This window comes from Paramisgurnus dabryanus, chromosome 8 (genome assembly GCF_030506205.2).
Source record: "Paramisgurnus dabryanus chromosome 8, PD_genome_1.1, whole genome shotgun sequence".
Lineage (NCBI taxonomy): Eukaryota > Metazoa > Chordata > Actinopteri > Cypriniformes > Cobitidae > Paramisgurnus > Paramisgurnus dabryanus.
The window spans coordinates 21,185,310-21,208,584 of NC_133344.1; the positions used below are offsets into that span (position 1 = coordinate 21,185,310).

At 34.7% G+C, this 23,275-nt stretch overlaps 1 protein-coding gene and 1 long non-coding RNA gene across 7 annotated transcripts in view; both read right to left on the minus strand.

The window, feature by feature from the left end:
- gdpd5b (glycerophosphodiester phosphodiesterase domain containing 5b) overlaps positions 1-23,275 on the minus strand; it is a 61,641-nt gene that overhangs the window by 10,260 nt on the left and 28,106 nt on the right. For all 6 annotated transcript variants that reach the window (XR_010542814.2, XR_010542815.2, XR_010542813.2 and 3 more), the window contains exons 3-9: positions 22,024-22,127; positions 10,171-10,264; positions 9,302-9,361; positions 8,135-8,233; positions 7,724-7,817; positions 5,058-5,203; positions 1,964-2,046 (exon numbers count right to left, since the gene is read on the minus strand). Coding sequence is in view for 2 of the 6 variants with exons in the window: in XM_065280925.2 (XP_065136997.1) it covers positions 1,964-2,046; positions 5,058-5,203; positions 7,724-7,817; positions 8,135-8,233; positions 9,302-9,361; positions 10,171-10,264; positions 22,024-22,127 (680 nt within the window). In the remaining 4 variants the exon portion in view is untranslated. The remainder of the gene's footprint in view (positions 1-1,963; positions 2,047-5,057; positions 5,204-7,723; positions 7,818-8,134; positions 8,234-9,301; positions 9,362-10,170; positions 10,265-22,023; positions 22,128-23,275) is intronic.
- LOC135770441 (uncharacterized) lies at positions 16,931-19,449 on the minus strand. Its single transcript, XR_010542624.2, has 3 exons — positions 18,311-19,449; positions 18,118-18,190; positions 16,931-17,703 (listed from the first exon to the last, which is right to left on the minus strand). It is a non-coding gene; the product is annotated as an uncharacterized lncRNA (long non-coding RNA).

Sequence of the window (23,275 nt, forward strand, 5' to 3'; positions counted from 1 at the left end):
TGGTGGCTTTATTAACTTGCATTAACTAAATTACATTTACTAATTAATTCATAAAATGACCATTAATACTGAACATTAAACTAGTGATGTTTCTTTACATTTTCTCATTTTCTTTACATTAGCTCAATTTCATTGCATTTCCTGTTCTCTTTTGATTGACAGGATATATCGGCCAAGACTTTTTAAAATATCGGCCAGAAGCCGATAGTGTGAAAATTGCTTTGATCGACCGATATAGATTATTGGCTGATATATCGGTGCATCTCTAATAAATAAATGTTTACATATTTACATTAGATAATATCTTCATGGAAATGATATTTATTTTATATCCTAATGAATTTTGGCATAAAAGAAATTGATAAATTTGACCCATACATTGTATTTTTAGCTATTGCTACAAATGAAAAGTTTGGTTCCAGAACGCGATATATGCCTTTTTTTATTAGTTACCACCAAAATCAGTACTTTATTGTATCAGGTCAGTATTAAAAAGTCAATTCTTAATTTTATGCAAAATCCAATATCAGCTGTGTTATTCTGTCATCTTTTCTCCCTTTTTTCCCAAAACGCAATAAACGCCAGTCCTCCTTCTCTGCAGAATGCAATAAATCCGCTCAACCAATCACAGCGCACCATTTCACGTATTGTAAACAACAATGGCAGCGCTCTGAATACACACAGAATCCTAGTTTTTCTCACCTACTTTGTACTTTGTGATCAACAAACCAACAAAAACAAAATAATACTTTTAAATGACATTGATAAAACTGTGGTGGTTTTCAGTGGCGGGGAAGAAAGTAAGCTACTCGGGCGATGGAAAAATGCCGGCTGTTGCTTGTTCTGACACGACAGCATCAAGCTTCTATCATGCTAACACATTGACCCCTGAAAACTTGGAAAACTTTCCATTATTTTATTCGAAGTCAACGAAAATCGAGCAGGACCACACATTTTACAGCTGATCGCTGTCAAAAAAGTTTAGCGACAACATCCCAAGGATGACAGCATATTAAGAGTTCTTAATATGACAAAGTAAGTGTTTTGATTAATGCCATTAATGTTTTTTTTTTTTTATTAGTGTATACCACTAGTCAACTAAATGAATATAACATGACAAAGATGAATGCACATTTACATATTGATCCAATAGATTTTTAGCATTTTGAAAAAAAATAACTTGTAATGGATTTATTGCATTTTGCGGAAAAAAATAATCAGTTTTTATAATAAATCTTTGAAAATCAAATTATGGATTTGAATTTTTTATGTTATTATAACCTAAAGATGCTATGTGAACGTTTGGAACAGAAAAAAGTGGTTTTCATCTTGTCACTTTCTTAGTATAGTAAAAACATATTTACCAAAATTAGTCAAAATGGATTTATTGCGTTTTGGAACCACGTGCGACTTATGACTGGTGTTTTGGTCCAGGGTCACAAATGTGTTATACAGTACTATAGCTACAGCAAAAAAAAAAAAAAGTAAATATGATCTTCGTGATGATAAATATGATATCAAAGTATGTGCATCTTTATTTTAAAATCCCTAGTAAATATAAATTAAAAAATAATTAAATATAGAGTCAAAAGAGAATGAAACAGCAATATCCAAATCTAAAATGCCCAAGTGATAGTCTAAATTGTCTTCAACCAAGATAAATCACAAACAACAGATGGACAATTTCGGCTCCATTATCTAAAGTGTTAAGCAGACAGACTAGATTATAGCTTAAGGCACTTCTTTAAAACTGTCTGTCTGTCCCAGTGTTCAATTACTATGTACTCTGGTGAGCAAGAGACGCCAACCTCTCATTACCGCAGTCACACAAGGATTCACACTCACAGACAAACATTGTGGCCTTGTGCCTTTAGATTTGACACACACTGTACAAAGCTCTGTATCTGTATTGATTTAACTGTACCAAGAGGAAGAGAACGAGACAGAATGAATGAATGAATACCTGATGGCCACATCCGCCTCAAGGCCGCTTACGTTTCTCTGTAGAGCTCTGTGAAAGGACAGAAGAGTGTTTTCGGGTGCTATCTGCAAGTGAAACAGAAACAGAAGAGGGAGTTTGTGGCTTTAATATTTTTTAAATATTTATTTAAAATGTATATTTGTTGTAAATATTTAATACCAATGAAAAGTGCATTACAACCCCATCACTCAAAAAATGTGCAGTTGCTAAATCCCCTTTCTGTTATATAAGTAGATATGAATCAATAACTCATCTCATGGAGGTTTTATCAAGTGCTCGAGGGCCTGGCCAAATACACAATCTATGGCTCCTTGGTGGTTCACTCCTCATGCAATGGCATGCAGGCAGCAACTTGAGATCATTTACACACAGCACGGCTTGATGTACTTGTGCACGTGAGGTTCATGCAGAATGAGGGCGAGACATTTCTTTTGAAGCATTAGAAGATGAGAAGAATACAATATAGATCAACTGGAGCCATGTCCTGTGTCTTTGGAGAGCACTTACGGTTATGGCCCTCGCCTTCGAATGCTGGCATTTAATGGCGTGGTGGTCAATGCAACAACATGTGGTGTTGTGTAGGCTTGTTTTCGACCTAAACTACGACTGTTTACAGCTGTAGCTAGGAGTGGCACCCTCACCAGATCATTATGTTCTTCCAAAAATAGATGATTATTATATGTCGTTCATTAAACGGCCAGCTGAATTGTTGTATAGCACTGTGGGCTAAACTAACAAGGAGTTGTGGCTCACCATAAGTCAGAACCCTAAAAACTGTTAATTGTCTTTTTATTTTGACATTGGAATGTGTGAAACATGAACCAAATGAACCCAGGATTTTGTTAACTCAGGGGTTAGCTTGTTTATGTTTTACATTGTTCATACAATCAAAGAAAAAGGTATGAAAGTTGTCATTGGGAGGTCCTACTATGAACCATTTTGATGTACCTTTGAGGTACCAGTATGTACCTCTACCAATGGTAACTTCTGAGGTACCCATATGTACCCTTTAGGTGTACTTTTTGAAAAGGTAATGCCCCAGTAACAACGTTTGTACCCTCTTGTACCTTTATTTCTGAGAGCGTATACTGCACTCTTTTAGTGAATCGTAGGTAGTCAGGTTTTGAGATTTCATACTTTACATTTAAATACCTCTTGGTTTGCATTCTTGGACACATATGTGACCCTGCCTGTGAAATTTTTATTTTACATAAAATCATCATAATGTAAAGGACAGTCTGGGAAAATATAACCCTGATTTTTTTTTATATTGACTAAAGATTATAATCAATGAGAAATCAACAATTTCAGTCAAACTTTTATGCTCCTAATATCATTAGATTATGAGCCTGGTTTTCAAAGGCAGGGTCACATATTTGTCATGCCAGTCAACCTGCTTGTCCATCTGTGGGAATGTTGCAACATTCTGGTTTTCTCAAATTTATTCAAAAAAAAAAAAAAAAAAAAAAAAAACATGGACCAGAGCGAGGTGTATAACGCAGCCAGCATTTTTCATGATTTTCACAAAAGTTTAATGCCTTCCAGAAAATGCTCCTTTTTAAATATATAAACATACAATATATGAAATAAAAGAACAGACCCTCTGCTTTCAAACAAAAGAATCTGTTTCATCCTACCTTCATGTGTTCTGTTTTTATCACCTCTCAAATATGTGTAGGTTTCATCAAAAACACCAAATTTTGAGCAAAACGTTTTGTGAAGGAGTTTTGATAGAGATCAGATGCAGAGCGATCTTTAAAACATACACGGACATACAGCTGTTTGCCCTAGGGCAATACTTCCGGTTTTAATAAGTTGCGCAAGATATTATCCTGGTGGATAATAGCGGCATTGAAGATTGACGAGATAACTCGTCAATGGCGGGGAAAGAGTTAACCTGTAAGAAGTTAAAGGAAAACACCAACGTTTTCAATATTTTACAATGTACTTACCTCAACTTAGATGAATGAATACATCCCTATTTTTACCCAATGCGTGAACTTAATCTTTGTACAGCGCGTTGTGATTGTGTTAGCATTTAGCCTAGCCCCATTCATTCCTTAGGATCCAAACAGGGATGAATTTAGAAGCTACCAAACACTTCCATGTTTTCCCAATTTAAAGACTGTTCCATGAGTAGTTACACGAGTAAGTATGGTGGCACAAAATAAAACATGGTGATTTTTTAAGTGGATCATCATCACTCCTGACTACTTCCCCTCCCCAGTGATGCGTGGGTTGATCCAAAATGAGCAGGTGCCTACGGTCACCCACGGTTACGAGTCATCCAAAAAAAAATTTATGATATTCGGGTCGCGGTCGGTCAGGTCGTTTGAAATAAAGATGCCAATTAACTACTTTAAAAAAATGCGGGCCAGGAAGCGGATCGGGTAATTTTTTTGCAGGCGGGTAAGTTGAAAACGTTGGCCGGGTGCGGGTTGTTTATACATTGACCCGTGCATCACTGGTAACTACTCATGTCACAGTCTTTAAATGGGGAAAACATGGAAGTGTTTGGTGGCTTCTAAATTTATCCCTGTTTGGATCCTATGGAATGAATGGGGCTAGACTAAATGCTAATACATTCACGACGCACTGTACAAAGATTAAGTGCACGCACTAAAAATTAGTTAGGTATGTATTCATTCGTTTAAGCTGAGGTATAAACATAGTAAAATATTGAAAAACTGTTGTGTTTTCCTTTAAGAGGTTAACCCAGGATACTTAATGCAGTTTGCAAAGTCGTTTTGACTACGAATGTGTAGGAACATGCATTTTGTGTGCCACCTAAACAGCAGCAGCATGTATATCTCAATACATCACCCACTATAGAACAAAATACACAAGGGTGTATAAGTATATGGAAAAATCGTTCATAACCAACAACCTTCATATACGCCTACACAGAACATCTCAGTAGCTCTTTCCTGAGTTATTTATAGCCATGAGAAGCAAGGGAGAGAAATATGAGAAAGATAAATGGAGACAGCAAGAGAGAGTAAGAGGAAAAAAGATAGCAGAGGAAAGAAAGGACTACACTGCAGTGTAACATCTAGTGAAGAACCTGTCTGCTCACCATCGGAGCTCCTTCATGGCCGATGATGGCGGGGGCTGCTTTGAGACTCCCGCGGTCCATGATGCAGGGTGAGGTGATCGACAGAGGAATGAAGTAGAGTGTGAGGAGAACGCTCAGGTAGATGAGGAGAACCATCACCTGGAAGCCTACGAGAAGATTGGATATACAATTCTGTTATGAACACTGGCAAAGATACAAGCTTTAAAATAGCTTCATTTAAATGACCACATTTGCTCTGCTATAACTGAGAGACAGATGTAAATTTTTTATCAAAATGAAACAAAACTAGGCTTTAAAATGTACCCGGGTTATAAAACACATGTATGGTTTAAAGTCGCCATGAAGCGAAAGTAGGGATTTCCTAATTTTCCCGTGGTGACATATTTATCCTGAGTGAAACCCGCTTCTGAAATGAAATAAAGCAGGGCTGAATTTGAATTTGTCCATCGAGATCTGACTGGATCGTTTGAAGTTGGGTCATTTTGCTAACAGCTGCGAGGGGTAAAGATTTGCGTGTTTGATTAAAGATTATGAGGGCACATTAATTTTTTTAAATAATGAAGCTCACAGACAAGTAATTTGTAAAAAATACAACAATATTCCAAAAAACTGGCGGTAATTACGCAATTACTTGAGGTCGCGCTGCCGCATCACAGGACCTGAGATAGACGAGAAGTTGTGGTTTAAAAGTGCATATTTTTTATTATTCCTGTCAAAAATGGCAATCGTTTTGCTAGATAAGACCCTTATGCCTTCTTTGGGATAATTTAGAGTCATTTGAAACTCTATTGAAACTGCAATTTGAAACTACATTTAAACTGTTAAGTGTTGGGGTCCATTAAAGTCCGTTAAAATAAGAAAAATCCTGGAAGGTTTTCCTCAAAAAACAACATCTTCTCGACTGAACAAAGAAAGACATCAACATTTTGGATGACATGGTGGTGAGTAAATTATCTGGATTCTTTTTAAGAAAATTGACTAATCCTGTAACTAACATTAACAAAGAATAATAAAGACTGTAACAAATGTATTGTTCATGGTTTCTTCATGCTAGTTAATACATTAACTAATGTTAACTAATGAACCTTGTTGTAAAGTGTTACCAAATAATTCTTAAAGCAACACTAAAGAGTTTTTGCTCTTTGGTCCCCCTACAGGTTGGAAGCGGAATTGTCCATTACCACTGTCGTAAATAATTTAGCCTACATTGTAGGTCTGCCGTAAAGCAAGTTTTTGTAGTTTTAACTCGAACTATAGGACCGCGACCCGATGGTTGGAAACTTCTTTAGTGCGGTTTTGGCCGATAGAGGGCTTTAAAGTGAATGTGAAAGTGCCGTTCACCCTGTTTTGAGTGGATGAACAACTGAAACTTTTTTGGAAACGTTATTTTAAGGTAAAAAAATCTCTTTGGTGATGCTTTAACCGAAGATGAGAGCTATAAATGCACACAAACAGCAGGTGCCGGTATTTGGTCTGCCTTTCATTAAATATGCAGCATCAGGTTTTCTGTTCGGCCCTCTTTACATATAATAACATAAATGAAGAATAATACAGAAAACATACGAATGAAAGAAGATCAAAATAAATGCAATCTGAGAGGTAAGAATGTGTAAGTAGGAAATAAAAAAAAAATCTCACATGAAAAACTATAGAAGATACCATAGTATTTATTATAGTAAACTGTAGTAATATTTCACAACAACCATTACATGTCATTAATTACAGAACGCCTATCATAATGGCTGCCTCCATAGGTTAAAATGAGTATTACACATTGGGGTTTTTTTGAAGTAATGAAAATATTTAATGTTCAATGAATATTCAATGAAATGTATTATTTGAAGGCAAATTTAAATTATTAAAGCATACAATTTTTTATAGTCGGGGTACCTTTAAAGGCCACAGACATATACACAAAGAGGCCCTTCTACAGATTTGCAAGCATTGAAACTGAAACTTTTATATCTGCAGCTGGTTTTAAACATGTCAACAGTTGAGGGGTGTGACTGCTGATAAAGCAAGATTGTCTTCAAACTGTTGCTCCCTCATAAAAGTAGCTGAGCTGACTCGAAAGAAAAAACTTTCAGAAGAAGACCGTTTACGCTAATGCATTATAACTTCCCCTGAGGCAACACCGAGAAAGCAAAATGTTTTCCCGATGCATTATAAATTTGTTCTGACACATGTGCAGTGATATGTGAAAGTACCTTGCGTAGCTAGAAGCACTTGCGTAAAGTATGGTTAGGTATGTCTGAAGGAGAAAGCCAGGTTCCCAATCGAATGAATTTAGTGTGTATTTTGTCCTAATGATCTCTAAACCTCACTGTGTTTGTCCCTCAGGAACTCCTTATTTTGATAATGAGTAAAAGTGTCTGGTTACTTAAATAAGATAAGCAAGTTAAATGTGTGCTTGATAGAATCAGATAGGCTTGGTTAAACTGAAATGAGGAATCGATAGCAGTGTTTTAATTTCGCTACAATGTAACATGAAACAAGCAGCTTATTGAGTTGAGTTGAGATAACACGTCACTCCGTGACAACAGGACAGAAGAATGTATTGATAGGTATGGTGGATTTCCTCATAGCTCTCCCTTTAATTATTAACATCGAGAGTGATTCATAACTGATTCGGGATCAGTCAGACGAGATAGTGGATTCAGGCTTACTGGTTTTCTCTGCTCGTGCCACCTGTCCAGCTACCAGCCAGGCCAAAGCTGTGACCGCAGCTAAAGCACCAATGTGCAGGAATGGACCTGTGGCCTGAACAAGAATAAAGGCATTTATATTTGTTATACAGTAAAAAGTAAAACACAGTACATTTAGAATAAATGTAAACACCTAGAGGAACCATATAGTAGATGGATTTGAATAATTAAGATTAGATAAACACTGTCAGAAAAAAATCAAAATCCCTCTCAAAGAGTACAGCTTTGGACCTAAAGATTTCATATTAGAGGTACCTACATATTGATACGAATGCATACATATCTGTACCTAATGGTACATTTTAGGACCCTTTAAAAGGGTACAGCTGGTGTACATATGTTGACCATTAGATGGTGTATACATAAACATACCTGAAGGGAAATCCAAACTACATCCCATTCTTCTCCCCACATCTGAGTGACCGATATGACGCCAATTGTTGTAGTGAGCAAAGCAACCGTCACACCAATCTAGCAAGACAAAACATAGTTTCCAATATTGCTATGTGGGTGATTCTCATGAAACCATTGAAACACCACGGCACTAATGATTTTAGCTATAAAATGTGTAATATAGTAATATTAAAAAGCATCAGAATGAATACTGTGTTCTTCCTTGAACAATGTGTGATTTCAACATAAGAATTTATAATTTGTCAATTTTATCTCATTTTCTGCTGAAATTCTCATTACCGCAATGTGTCCGGCTGTGTTTGAACATGCGTTATGTTGTAATTTAATCAAATTAACACAAAAATATTTAGAAAAAAAATAAATGACAGAAAAAATATTTACAGAATATTCATGTATAATATTAATGAAGAAAAATTAGGAAAATGATGTGTCCATGCCTGATGTTCTCATCCTCCGCAACACTTTTTGAGAACAGTTTAAGCACACATACAGAATTTTAATAAAGTTTGATTTTTTTACAGTTAATTTGAAATAGGCCTATTGTCATTTTGATTATCATTACCGCAACAGATGCTTATTAAATGTTAATTTAATTAATAGAAGCATAATACTTTGATTTTAAATGCATGTGCAGAATCTCCAAATTATGTTCTTTCAGGTTTGTCATGTCATTTTGAAAATATGTCAGTGTTGATGTTTTCTGACTGTTGCGGTAATGAGATTTTTTAGGACTAATTTTTTAAATTATGTTACAAAAAGTGTTAAATGATAAGTAAAAGTGTTTAAATTAATGTTCCCATTTACTCCAGACTTTGTTTTTCAATGTCTGGTCGGAAAAAAAGTAAATTTAAGCAATTTTTACATTTTCATGCTTGACATTTTTAAAACCAAGTTTTCGTGAGAATCACCCATGTATTCTGCATAAACAAATCAAAACCACAATGCACCATATTCGTTCATAACCAAACAAGAAAGACTGCTTTACACTGCCAGCAGACAAAAATCCTCGGGGCATAACAGGATGTTTGTGACAGTGTCAAGGTTAATGTGGTCTGTCTTGCATAAGCAAACAAACTTCTCTTGATCTTTTCTAGGTATAAGAACAGTTGAGAGGTTGATAAATACCTTGTGGAGCCAGTGCAAGTTTAACTGCTGTCCGACAGCTACATGACACAGAGCTAAAATCTGCAACAAACCAGAGAAAGGACAAATATTATTTCAGTTTAAAGTGGCATGCAAAAAAGCAGTATTTGTTTAGATTAAGTGATATGAGTGGTACCATAACCAAAACATTGCTGAATGGTGAACTAGTCAACATGTGCACACACGTCTGTCAGAGATAGTTAGCCTTTGGTGAATCTTGAGAGGTTTTGTAAAGCCGTACTGTATTAGTGCAACCTTTCACATTAGCACCCGGGTCCATTTCACGTCAGAGTTCGGTTAGTTAGGACAATGTGAACACCTGAGTTTGCCTGGAAAGGGTGGTCTGGGGCGCGGTCTGCGTGGACTGTGGTACGGTCCGCTGCTGATGTGAACACAAAATCTAACAAAATCGTGTAAGTGAACCGTTATTAATGATGCGTGCGGGCGTGTTTGTTCTCATTAACATTGATGACAAGCGCTTGCGGACATCTGTGACAGACTGTAAACATAATTTCTGTTAATTTTCCACTTGTCTCCGCCATCATCATTTCTTTTGTACAATTTAAGTATTTTGCAGAAGACAGATGTGAGTTTTTGCAACTTATTCTTCGATTACAAAACCAAAGGTTCAAATAAAGAACAATGAGGATACGAACAACTCCATTTTAGCGCTTTCTCTTTTATAGTCGGTGCCTAGCAACGGCTGCAGTTCGTTGACGCAAGTGTACCGCGGTTCAGAACAAAATATTATAATGTGAACAGAGACCAGTGGGGAAAGAGGGACGGGGGAGCCATTGAACTCCGGTTCGGAGCAGGCAATCAAACCTTATATAAAACCACCCATAGCTTACCATTAAAAATGCAATATAGGTGAAGCCAGCTGCTGTGGTGGCAAGTATGGGAACAGTTCCATCACTCCACTCCCCTGAACGGTTGTATAAAAACCTGCGTGAGCACAATATTGGCAAAAAGTTAGAAAATTTTAGGAAAAGTTTTATATATCAGTTGTGTTCCCTAGGAATAAACCCATGACCTTGGCACAGCTCCTGCAGCTCACTGGTCAACCAGTTAAAGGCGGGGTGCATGATTTTTGAAAAACACTTTGGAAAAGGTAGTCAGGCCAACTACCAAAACACACATGTAGCCAATCAGCAGTAAGGGGCGTGTCTACTAACCAACATCATTCCCTGGGTTGCGTATGTGTGGGGCGGGTCTATCAAAAGAAGTTCCAGATTCTATTGGGGTAGGGGCGTGTTTGTTTAGGTGATTTTTAAACATCAACATTGGCTTTCAGAGATCATGCACCCCGCCTTTAAGGTACAGGAACATATATCTATTGTCCTTATTTCTAATAGCCTATAACAGTCAGCATACATTAAGGTATAACCAAATAACTGCACCCTTAAAAAGCAAACAAGGGTACTAATGTTTTGACGGACTCCATATTTTTCTGGGTCATTTTCATGAAATGGGATTATAACAACACCTTTGCAAAAGGGGAAAATAAAAGCGGCTGGGGCACTTAGAAGATGTCCAATGGGGCGTTAAAATGACGTATTAAAATGTATTAAAAATAAGACAAAAAACCATTAAAATAAGCTCAAACAAGCAAAAATCCAGATGGGTTTTATTTTTTGGCCATTTTAGTACCGAATACATCTGTCTAGTCATTATAAGCTCTAGTTCATTTATTTAAAAAAAAGATAGTGGGTGGCCTTCAAAAATGGTTGTGGGCATTTAAGGTGAATAAGGTTGAGAACTATTGACCTAGTGGGTATCAGCGAAACAAAAGAAAATAAAACATATGATATAATGATACACAGCCACGTGCAGAATGTGAATATTTCAACATTTGTGATGACTTTGTTTAATGCATAATGTCATCGTCAAGTCATAATCTTAAAATAGGTTTTATGCATTTTGAAATCAATCTTAGCGAAACATCAAATTTAATTTCAGACTCATCGTTACACAAAGCTTTAGCTGATAATTACGGAGCCCTTCTGATGACATGGTAAAACTTTTTTTTAAATCGTGGCCACGAATTAGCAATTCGTTCCCACGAATTAGTAAATCGTGCGCACGTTTTAGTAATTCGTTCCCTCATTTAAGCTAAATCGTGCGCACGATTTAGTAATTTGTTCCCTCGTTTAAGCTAAATCGTGTGCACGTTTTAGTAATTTGTTCCCTCGATTAAGTTAAATCGTGCCCACATTTTATTAACTCGTTCCCTCGATTAAGTTAAATCGTGCCCACGTTTTATGAATAAGTGCCCAGAATTTCATTTAAACCATCGGAATAGTGACGCTTATCGCAGCTCAATGCATTAATACATTGCTATTAAGTATAAAATTTAGGGGTGACCCCGAATAGTCGAAGATTCGATGCATCGATAGGAGAAGCCTGATTCGACTACCAATCTCACAGTCCAATCGTCGCAGATGTGTTATGAAATGAGGATCATTCAATTTTAGCCGTATATGGGCTTCACACATTATCTGATTTCACATATAACAGCTTTCTCACAATATATTAATATACAGCATATTATTATAATGCTGCAAATAATATGTGAAGTAACAGCTTTCAATAAATATTTTTAAAATGCGTTAATAAATCCAACATCCCCTCTGACCGGGCTACACGGAGGTTTCTTAGTTAATAAAACATTGCCTCTTTGTTTCTACATTTAAAAGACAAAGCTGGCAATTATATTATGGCTATAGATTTCTATTCTTTCAATAATTTATTTTATTTTATTTATAAATCACTCTGGGTTATCTGATTTGATTTAACTATTTGGCTTGTGTTTTGTTTCTGTGCACTTGAGGCATTTTGAATATTTGTTCTGCACCTTGTTACTTCTGATGACCTTATTTTATTTAAAAAATGTATCTATTATAAAACGTAAATTCTGATCTAATTTAAGTCTGTAAATTTTGGATAGCTTTTCGTTGTATCAATGTTGCGCTACTGCGTGGTGGCCATGCTTGCGCATGTAATTTAGCCGAACAGGCTAGGTGCTCTGCCTCTCATATTTAGGAGTTCATCAAACTAAACATTAAAAAACGGATGTTTTTCGACGGGTATAAGTTTTTAAAATGTATTTATCATACATTTTGGTTATCTTGTCAAAAGTTAAACTACAAAACAGGTAAGCCGTTATTTAAAATTTCGGTGATGAAACGGAAACTATCTGCACCGAACCTATTTCTGCCTTACTTTTCTTGTGATTTAATATTATGGTTGGTGTTCACTTTTAAATGATAGCAAAGAGATTCCTGAAATAAATAATATCATCAGGTCTTTCTGTATCTAAAGTGAATACAGAGAGGATCAAAGTCAGAGCAAGCAAACAGGTATTTCTGTTATATAATAATAATAATTCTGTTAAATATATAATAATTTATAATAATATATAAATAATAACGCATAGTGTCTATAAAATCATTAATTTCAGTGTTTTTCATGTTATAAATTAACGTTTAATGAATTGTAAATAAAGATTAGTTTTTATCATTTACAGTCACAATCACAAATTATTTGTCATTTCTCATTTGTCGGGTTTTTTTTTTTTGGTCATGACTGCTTTGACGCGCTATATCTCCAAATTAAATAAAAACACTGAATTAGCCGAGGTTTCCAAGGCAGAATCACCTTTGTTATTTTTTTAGGTTTAGTTATCAAAATGTATTTTTGTGTGATGTTCTGTAGATCTTGGCTTTAAAATGTTATGAGGAATAAATAAACAAATGTTGCCTTATATATTTTACCTTAAAAAAAATAAATATATAAATGCATCGTCAGTTTTGTCTTCGTTCATCACTTGAAAGACAGTTTTGGTCACTTTAACAGAAAGTTGTTTATGTGTGCTGCTTGTGAAAGAAAATAAAAGTTAACAATTTGTACCTGGTCTGGCCCCCTCCCAACCCATGCAGACAAACATAGATATGATTCGACTATCGGTCGACTATGGAAAGATTCGACAATTCTGATTCAAATACGTAAATCCTTAGTCGAGGACACCCCTAATAAAATTCATACACCTAGGCTCGTGTATATATACAGTTTTATTAACTCCTTCCCAGAATTTCATAAAAAATATTGGGACATAACGTGAGCTAACGCATCGATACAGTGCTATATAAGAATCAAATTCATACATCTTGGGTCTTAAACCGTTTTATTCATTCCTGCTCGGAATAATAAAAATAAACCATCGGGGCATTAACATGACGCTTAACGCATAAATACAGTATGTAAAGATCAAGATTGATCTATATACCTTATTAATGAGCCAAACTTCATATACAGTTTTATTAATTCCTGTGCAGAATTAAAAAAAACTTAACACAACCGACATTAACATGACGCTTAATGCAAAATCACTTTATTAATAAGTCACATAGTTCGTTTTATTTATTCCTGCACAGAATTAAAAAACATATTGGGACATTAACTGGCTCATGATACAGTGCTATGTAAGGATCAAATTCATACACCTTGGGTCTTATACGGTTTTATTAATTCGTGCACAGTAGGCCATTAAAAAGTAGGGACATTAATGTGACGCCTAACGCATTAATACAGTCAGGGGCGGAGTGGGACCAAAAAATCTATCGGGAAATTCCGTATACCACCGGCCCTCCGTGGTAAAAAAAAAAGGTCTTGTATTTAAACTAGGGTATACAAATCGTAATCAATCTGCAAAAAAAAAAAACATTTTCATAATAATAATAAAATCATTAAATCATGGATAATTTTCCTAAATGAGTAACTATACAAAATTATACCTGTTCGAAAGACGGAGTTGCGCACCTGTCAATCAGCTATTACATAACAGAGCCAGGCCAGAGATGAACGTGTTCATGAATAATGTGTGCATCTTTTAGGGGTGTCCTCGACTAAGGATTTACGTATTTGAATCAGAATTGTCGAATCTTTCCATAGTCGACCGATAGTCGAATCATCTATGTTTGTGTGCATGCGTTGGGAGGGGGCCAGACCAGGTACAAATTGGTAACTTTTATTTTCTTTCACAAGCAGCACACATAAACAACTTTCTGTTAAAGTGACCAAAACTGTCTTTCAAGTGATGAACGAAGACAAAACTGACGATGCATTTATATATTTATTTTTTTTAAGGTAAAATATATAAGGCAACATTTGTTTATTTATTCCTCATAACATTTTAAAGCCAAGATCTACAGAACATCACACAAAAATACATTTTGATAACTAAACCTAAAAAAATAACAAAGGTGATTCTGCCTTGGAAACCTCGGCTAATTCAGTGTTTTTATTTAATTTGGAGATATAGCGCGTCAAAGCAGTCATGACCAAAAAAAAAAACCCGACAAATGAGAAATGACAAATAATTTGTGATTGTGACTGTAAATGATAAAAACTAATCTTTATTTACAATTCATTAAACGTTAATTTATAACATGAAAAACACTGAAATTAATGATTTTATAGACACTATGCGTTATTATTTAGCACAGAAATACCTGTTTGCTTGCTCTGACTTTGATCCTCTCTGTATTCACTTTAGATACAGAAAGACCTGATGATATTATTTATTTCAGGAATCTCTTTGCTATCATTTAAAAGTGAACACCAACCATAATATTAAATCACAAGAAAAGTCAGGCAGAAATAGGTTCGGTGCAGATAGTTTCCGTTTCATCACCGAAATTTTAAATAACGGCTTACCTGTTTTGTAGTTTAACTTTTGACAAGATAACCAAAATGTATGATAAATACATTTTAAAAACTTATACCCGTCGAAAAACATCCGTTTTTTAATGTTTAGTTTGATGAACTCCTAAATATGAGAGGCAGAGCACCTAGCCTGTTCGGCTAAATTACATGCGCAAGCATGGCCACCACGCAGTAGCGCAACATTGATACAACGAAAAGCTATCCAAAATTTACAGACTTAAATTAGATCAGAATTTACGTTTTATAATAGATACATTTTTTTAATAAAATAAGGTCATCAGAAGTAACAAGGTGCAGAACAAATATTCAAAATGCCTCAAGTGCACAGAAACAAAACACAAGCCAAATAGTTAAATCAAATCAGATAACCCAGAGTGATTTATAAATAAAATAAAATAAATTATTGAAAGAATAGAAATCTATAGCCATAATATAATTGCCAGCTTTGTCTTTTAAATGTAGAAACAAAGAGGCAATGTTTTATTAACTAAGAAACCTCCGTGTAGCCCGGTCAGAGGGGATGTTGGATTTATTAACGCATTTTAAAAATATTTATTGAAAGCTGTTACTTCACATATTATTTGCAGCATTATAATAATATGCTGTATATTAATATATTGTGAGAAAGCTGTTATATGTGAAATCAGATAATGTGTGAACCCATATACGGCTAAAATTGAATGATCCTCATTTCATAACACATCTGCGACGATTGGACTGTGAGATTGGTAGTCGAATCAGGCTTCTCCTATCGATGCATCGAATCTTCGACTATTCGGGGTCACCCCTAGCATCTTTGAATAACTTTAAATATAATTTTTGTCATATAAAGTTTTGATAGATTTTTCTTTATTAGTACTGTTATTATACAGTTTTTTCCACTGTTATTGTTCATTTACCTCAGAGTTTATTTCAGTTATTTTGCTGTTTTTCCGGTAATAATAATACAATTTACATGCCAATCCTGCTTCCTTGTCTTTTTATTAATTTCATTATGCTGTTATTTGAAGTTATGTGAATATTTATTGCCATATAAGACGTTCATTGCCGTTATATACTCTCGACTAATATTTAAATCATATGCGGAATAATGTGTGCATCTTTGAATAACTGTAATAATACAGTTCCTTTGAAAATAATTTTTGTCAAAGTTTTGAGAAATAATAATGTTGTGAGGATATTGCCATATTGCAGTTGAATACTCTCGTTTATAATATGAAAATCACTTAGTAGAAAATATATAATGTGATACTGCAAAGTTACCCTTCTTATTTGTATTTATTATATAGCCATATGGAGACAAACCTTTGCAAATGTGCTGATTTGATCCATTCATGTACTGACCACCAAGCTAGAGATTTTAAACATCCTTAATCCACACTTTCTATCAAATAGTCTATCTGCTTGATGGATCGATCCGACCGCATATGTACTGCAATAAACAAGCATTCATCGGCGCGGCTTTTCATCAAAGGCCGACAGGCTATGCCATTTGGGGAGGAGCCGTTCAATGATCCCCATATATTTTTAAAAATCCCTATGGTTGGACCTGCCGAACAGGTTGAGCACTTTTATGTTAAGCAAAGAGGCTGCACAGTTTGACCAGCGATGCTAATGCATGCTATTGCATTAAATACAGTAAAATATTAAAATCACTATTAATAAGTCATATACATACACTGTAAAAAATAATATGCCCCATCTACTCAATAAAATTGTGGCAACAGATTACAAGCAATATCATTAATTACATTAAACAAATCAAAATTGATTTAGATTTACTCTATAATCTCCTTAATATTTACATATTCAAAAAGCCAAACTGCAATTTGCAATTAAAATTTTTATTAAAATTTAAACAAAAATATTGGGTATACTAGACAAAGATCTAGCACTATACAATAAAAAAATTATGTGATATCTACTCAATAAAAGTGTGGCAACAGATTACAAGCAATATCATTAATTAAATTCAACAAATAAAAATTGTGTTAGAATCACTCCATAAACTCTTTAATAGTAACCCATTCAAAAAGGTAATCTGCAATTTGCAATTAGAAATTAATTTAAATTTAAACAAAATATTGGGTATACAGGACAAAGACCTAGCACTATACAATAAATTCTATTCAATTATACTATTTTAATTTAACATTATCCATTAGTATTTTTATTAGTAATGAGTATTATATCTGATTTCAGAATGACAGACAAAGATGAATCAATTCTTATTTTATTGCAGTCAAAAGAACAGGAAAGCATCTCATTTTAATGATGTATTTGTAACAGTGTAAACTTCAAAAAGTATTTTACAGTCTTTAAAGAAAACCGTCCACATTTCCCGATGAAAGGTTCCATGTTTGTGTTCTGTTACATTGATTCACACCCAGAAAATCAGACAGCAGTTTAGACTCACTGTACTGTAATCAGTTCATAAACTTTGAAGAATCCAGCTCCAAGAAAAGTTTCTGAAACACCTGAAAAGATGCCTGGGATACTGGAGATTAAATGCATAGATCCAAGGATAAAGCATGCCCTGTGAACACCTTTAAGGCCTTAATAACAATACCAGCATCCTTTGGGCTTCCACTCCTAGAAGATCCATTCTTTACAATTACAGCCATCACAAGCTGCTCAAGGCCCGCCTCTTCATCTTTATCCTGCAACATTAAACAGCAAATATGTCTTAAAACCTTTATAAATGTATACAGCTTGAATATTTAAATAATCCACACATTAAACTTGTATATTAAAATGTTTTAAAGAAAACTGGAAGATATGTGCAATGGAGTTCATCTGAGTTTGTGGCTTATTAGGTATGTTTGAAATGTGCAATAATATTGAAAACTGATAAAAAAATTCTCATTGGAATCACAAATAATATCAAAAAATTTTTGAAAAGATATATAATCTATATTTATAATGAGGGCAAATCTTATCCCTACATTTTTTTCTGTCACACGACAGTCACATATTTATTTGTTAACCAAGTTACTCACATGTGTATATACACACAAATACACTATATACACAATATAATATGTACAATATATTTATTTAATAATATTCCTCACCTTTTGTTGTGAATAAAGTTCTCCCTCAGCAATGTTTCACGTTGCCTGCAGGAAGCTGCAGTACGTTACAGGCCTTCATGAACAAACAATTTAGATAATAGGACGCGAAATTAATAGTGAATGTTCAATTTACATTATGTAGAAAGCTTAAACATTTTAAAAAGACAACTTATACATTTAATATCTTACTCACCTTTTGTGGAATTAAATGAATAATGTTATATTTCCCCTCAGTAATGATACTGTACTCGCGGGAAAATTCAACACAGGGCGTCGCAATTGAGCACACAATTAATTTACAGCGAAGAATAGTTTTACATTACCAATTTATTCGAATACTTTGTGGATATAGTTAACACAAAACTAAATAAACCGAAAAAGACCGCAGTAAAGTCACATTTATTTTTATAACACGAACCAAGCGAGAGAGCGAGCAGAATTTGTCATAATAGATACATACATGATACATATCTATGAGAGTTAGTGATAAGAGAACCCACCCATTCAGAGGAACAGTATGATTGGTCAGTTTTTCTGTCACTCAAAATGAGTTGCATCTGGACCACCAATCGCAGCATGCGAATCGACGAATGCATCCTAGATATGCGACCTCCTGGGTCCTAAAGCTGAAGTTACGTCCATACCCAGTTGATATTAATCCTTATTGTAATTAATATTTACAAATTACAAACAAATTATACAAGAAACCCTGCTTATAGACTTATAAGACTTAAGATTGCCCGTTAAATTTACCCGAAATGAATTTTATCCACAGTTTAAACACTACATTGACGTCACAGCCAGCGGAGATTTTCAGCGACACTGGCCGAGGTGAGGCGACGTTGTCCGGTATATTTACGCGCGGAGCGCCGGCTGATTATCTGGAGCTCCCATCGCCACAAAACTCGAAGGAAATGTTTAAATAGGCGATATCTTTATGAACCTACTGCAGATTCTTGTTTAAAAAACATACATTCTCGACTGAAATGCTTTCAAAACTTTGAATTTTGGCACAATAACAGTAATATTTCCTAAATCTGTCTGCTCAGCGCTCACGACCTGCAATACAACCCGGAATGGTTTTTGATTTAAAACAGCTGATTAATATTACGTTGGATTTATTCAGTATTCGCTACATGAGCAGATACACAATAAGAATAGCTAAATCCTTCACAAAAACAATAAGTTGTTTTTATTCCAGTCATTTTTAAAGAATTTTAACACAAAAAAAATAACAAACTACATGAAATTAATTTTATTAAATAAAGTTTACATATTCAATTTCATAAAATCTACAAGCCTGCAGAATGACTTTTTACAGTGTATTCTGTTTTATGTATTCCTGCCCATATATTGTCCCAACATATTGGGACATTACCGTGACGCAGTAATTAATTAAACTAAATAATTCAGGGGCTTAAATATCACTAAAATAAAATAACTTAATAAAATCTCTTTATGTCACTTGGGTGATTTTTTAGTTGGACAAACCAAAATAAATGACAAAATTAATTACTGCGTCACGTTAATGTCCCAATATGTTTTTTAATTCTGTGCAGGAATATGTGACTTATAAATAAAGTGATTTTGATCTTAAAAGCATTGTATTTAATGCATTAGCATGCATTAAGCGTCATGTTAATGTCCTAAAGGTTGTGTTAAGGTTTTTTTTTATTCTGCACAGGAATTAATAAAACTGTATATGAAGTATGGCTCATTAATAAGGTATATAGATTAATCTTGATCTTTAAATAGCACTGTATTTATGCGTTAAGGGTCATGTTAATTTCCCGATTATTGTTTTTTTATTATTCCGGGCAGAAATGAATAAAACGGTTTAAGACCCAAGATGTATGAATTTGATCCTTATATAGCACTGTATCAATGCGTTAGCTCACGTTATGTCCCAATATATTTTATGAAATTCTGTGAAGGAGTTAATAAACTGTATATATACAGGAGCCATAAGGTGTATGAATTTGATACTTAATAGCAATGTATTAATGCATTGAGCTGCAATAAGCGTCACTATTCCGATGATTTTAATGAAATTCTTGGCAGGAATTTATAAAACTGCATTAAGTATGCGTCATTTATAATGGCTAGAGTGAATTTGATCTTGTTAGCGTTGTGTTAATGTCCAGATGGTTTAAATGAAATTCTTGGCACCAATTCATAAAACGTGGCCACGATTTAACTTAATCGAGGGAACTAGTTAATAAAACGTGGGCACAATTTAGCTTAAACGAGGGAATGAATTACTAAAACGTGCGCAGGATTTAGCTTAAACGAGGGAACGAATTACTAAATCGTGCGCACGATTTAGCTTAAACGAGGGAACGAATTACTAAAACGTGCGCACGATTTAATAATTCGTGGTAACGAATTGCTAATTCGTGGCCACGATTTAAAAAAAACGTTTTACCATGTCATGAGACGGGCTCGGTAGATAATATCTCTGGCACATTGCATTTTGAGATAAAACATTTTATGCATTTAGCTCTGTTCCAGGCTCATTTTGTAGCCAAATGTAGTAGGTTATTCAAGTACACTACGCATACAGAAAATCTACACATACAGAATGCTAGCATGCTACTCTAAACACAGTTTAGCATCACATTGCAGTCTGACCCTAGATCAGGCTTAATTTCTTTGGTATTGACTGGCTCAAGCTTGGTGGGAGTGCCCATATCAAATATTTGGCTGGTTGATTCATCTCTTGTCTTATCACAGATTCTACTGATTAGTCCTTCAGGACATTAGCTGGAGGTTGTTATGAACTAACTCTTGTCCTCTACAGTAACCTCAATGACTCATGTACTACCACTGAGACTAAGCAGGGGGTGGAGGCCACATGAGGGAGGAGAAAGGTGACATTGAAAAGAAAACAGGAGATGAAAAATTAAAAAGGACCTTGAAGAACGAAGCCAACAATGTAAAGGACATCTCTTAAAGGACTTTCAAGGTTGTTTATTCCATTTTTGTCAGCTGTTAAGTATGTGAATCATGGAAGCTTAGAACGATCCTTAGGGAAATATCCAATGTAAAAATGTAAAAATTAATTTTCAATATTTTTATTTTATTTCTATAAGCAGAGCAAGTTTTAACATTAGACACTAGACAGCCAAAAGTTTGTTTTTTTACTTTACAGATAACATAATGTCACTTGTTAAATTGATGACATCATACATTATGTCATCCGTTTAGTTTCATAATACAAAATGTAGCAGACAAAGTACAGAACACACCGTGCGTGTGCAGTACAGTATATCAGTCAGCCTATTAAAGTTTTATGCAATCTGTTTTAACAGAAAACTGAACTCCATGACCTGTGGATTACATTAAGCATGGGATTATCCCAAACGTGTTTCAGAAAACCTCATGAGGTATGCGTCTCTTCGGGGAAAGAGAGTTTAAAGGGGACAGAGAATGAAAAAATATTTTTACCTTGCCTTTGTTGAAAAATGATAGTCTACCCACATTCACGAACATACAAAAAATGCTAGACATGCTAAACATCTCAGTCTCATAGAAATTCCTCTTTTAGAAATGTCAGCCAGAAAACGGCCCAATCTGATAAACTAATGCTTATGACATCACAGACATCTAACTGCCCCTCCACTTTAAAATAAAATCATTAATGAGATTGCAAGTTAAGCCAGTAGGGGGAGCCAAAAAGGTGCAAAACCACTTGTTTAAAATCCCCCACCCTAATAGAGCTATCTGAGAGAGGTTTTTAGGAAGCTTCTAAGGCATTACAGACCCAAACAAAATTTTTTTGTCTACATTTTACATCACAGAACAAGGATAAATACCTAATTCAATCATTCTATGTCACCTTTAAGAGTTTTTTATGAAATATTTTGTGACTCTTGTGATGAGAATGACGTTATCAAGTTTACTCACCAGTTAAACTCGCTGTAGTCATTGTGGGCTTCCCACCAGAAGTAAAACCACACCAATAACAAAGAGAAAGTGCCAAACAGTATGAAGGTCCACAAACACTCCCACTGGAACAGAAAACAAAACACAAATGTGTTGAAAACATCAGTATTAAATGAGGATACATCAGTATAGCAAGTGCCAAAAAGATAAACATTAAAAAACTATCAATTTTCCAATTCATTTTGAAACTGAAAGAAATGTCATATACATTTCTCAAAGTGCCCAAGGATATGAATGCAGTGCACCCATATGAAACTCAATTTTGCTTAATATAGCTGCTTCCAGTGTGAGATCTCCCTTCATTATAGTTTTATTAGTGGATAATAACCCCTGTTCTCTGCCAGGGCATCTGAAAGTTGAGTCTGATCAGCTATGCTATCCATCTTAGATTTTCAAAAAAGACAATAACAAATGATATATAGTACAGTAAGGGCAATATATCCACTCATGCAGACTTCATGTGATTAAAAAGTATAAGCATTTCTCAGACAATAGACAAAGAAGTCATTAAGAATAACTCTTTTGAAATGAAGTATAATTTTTAGCATACCGCTAACACTTCCCACACATACTCTATTTGCACTCAACCCGACAGAGCTTAACAATAACCAGTCAAACATAAATACAATCACACTCATATTAGAATATCACTATTTATAGATCACAGATGATTAACTGTTTTATATATCATGCATGTTGCTAAAAGCACACAAAGCAATTACAAAATGTGGATTTGGGGATAAATGAAATGGCTTCCATGCAATCAAATAAACCACCATAAACACAAATCCAATCATGTATGCCTGGAAAATTGCTTTTAGATCATGGCAATTTTTCTTAATGGTTCTGTTCTTTACTCTATAATTATAGTTAATTCAGGATATAGCAGCCAGATTGATAATCAAAGAAATGAATAATAGCTCCAGTAATTCCTGTCATTACTTGGTGGGCTTTTCTTGAGTTTACATAATCACTTTGTAGGTTGACTTCCTGAAGAGTTTTAAATGCAAATGAAGACAAATGGACAATGACAGCAGTTAATCCAATAAAAGTCAGCTTGGATGGAAAGAACTAACAATGTCAAAATTGTGTTCTTCACCAATACCCTGAAAACACAGTCTGTCATAAGGTGGCAGGGCAATACACACAGTTATGTTTGGCAATTAATGATCTACTTGGCACACAGGAGGCAAAAAGCATGTAATATAATTCC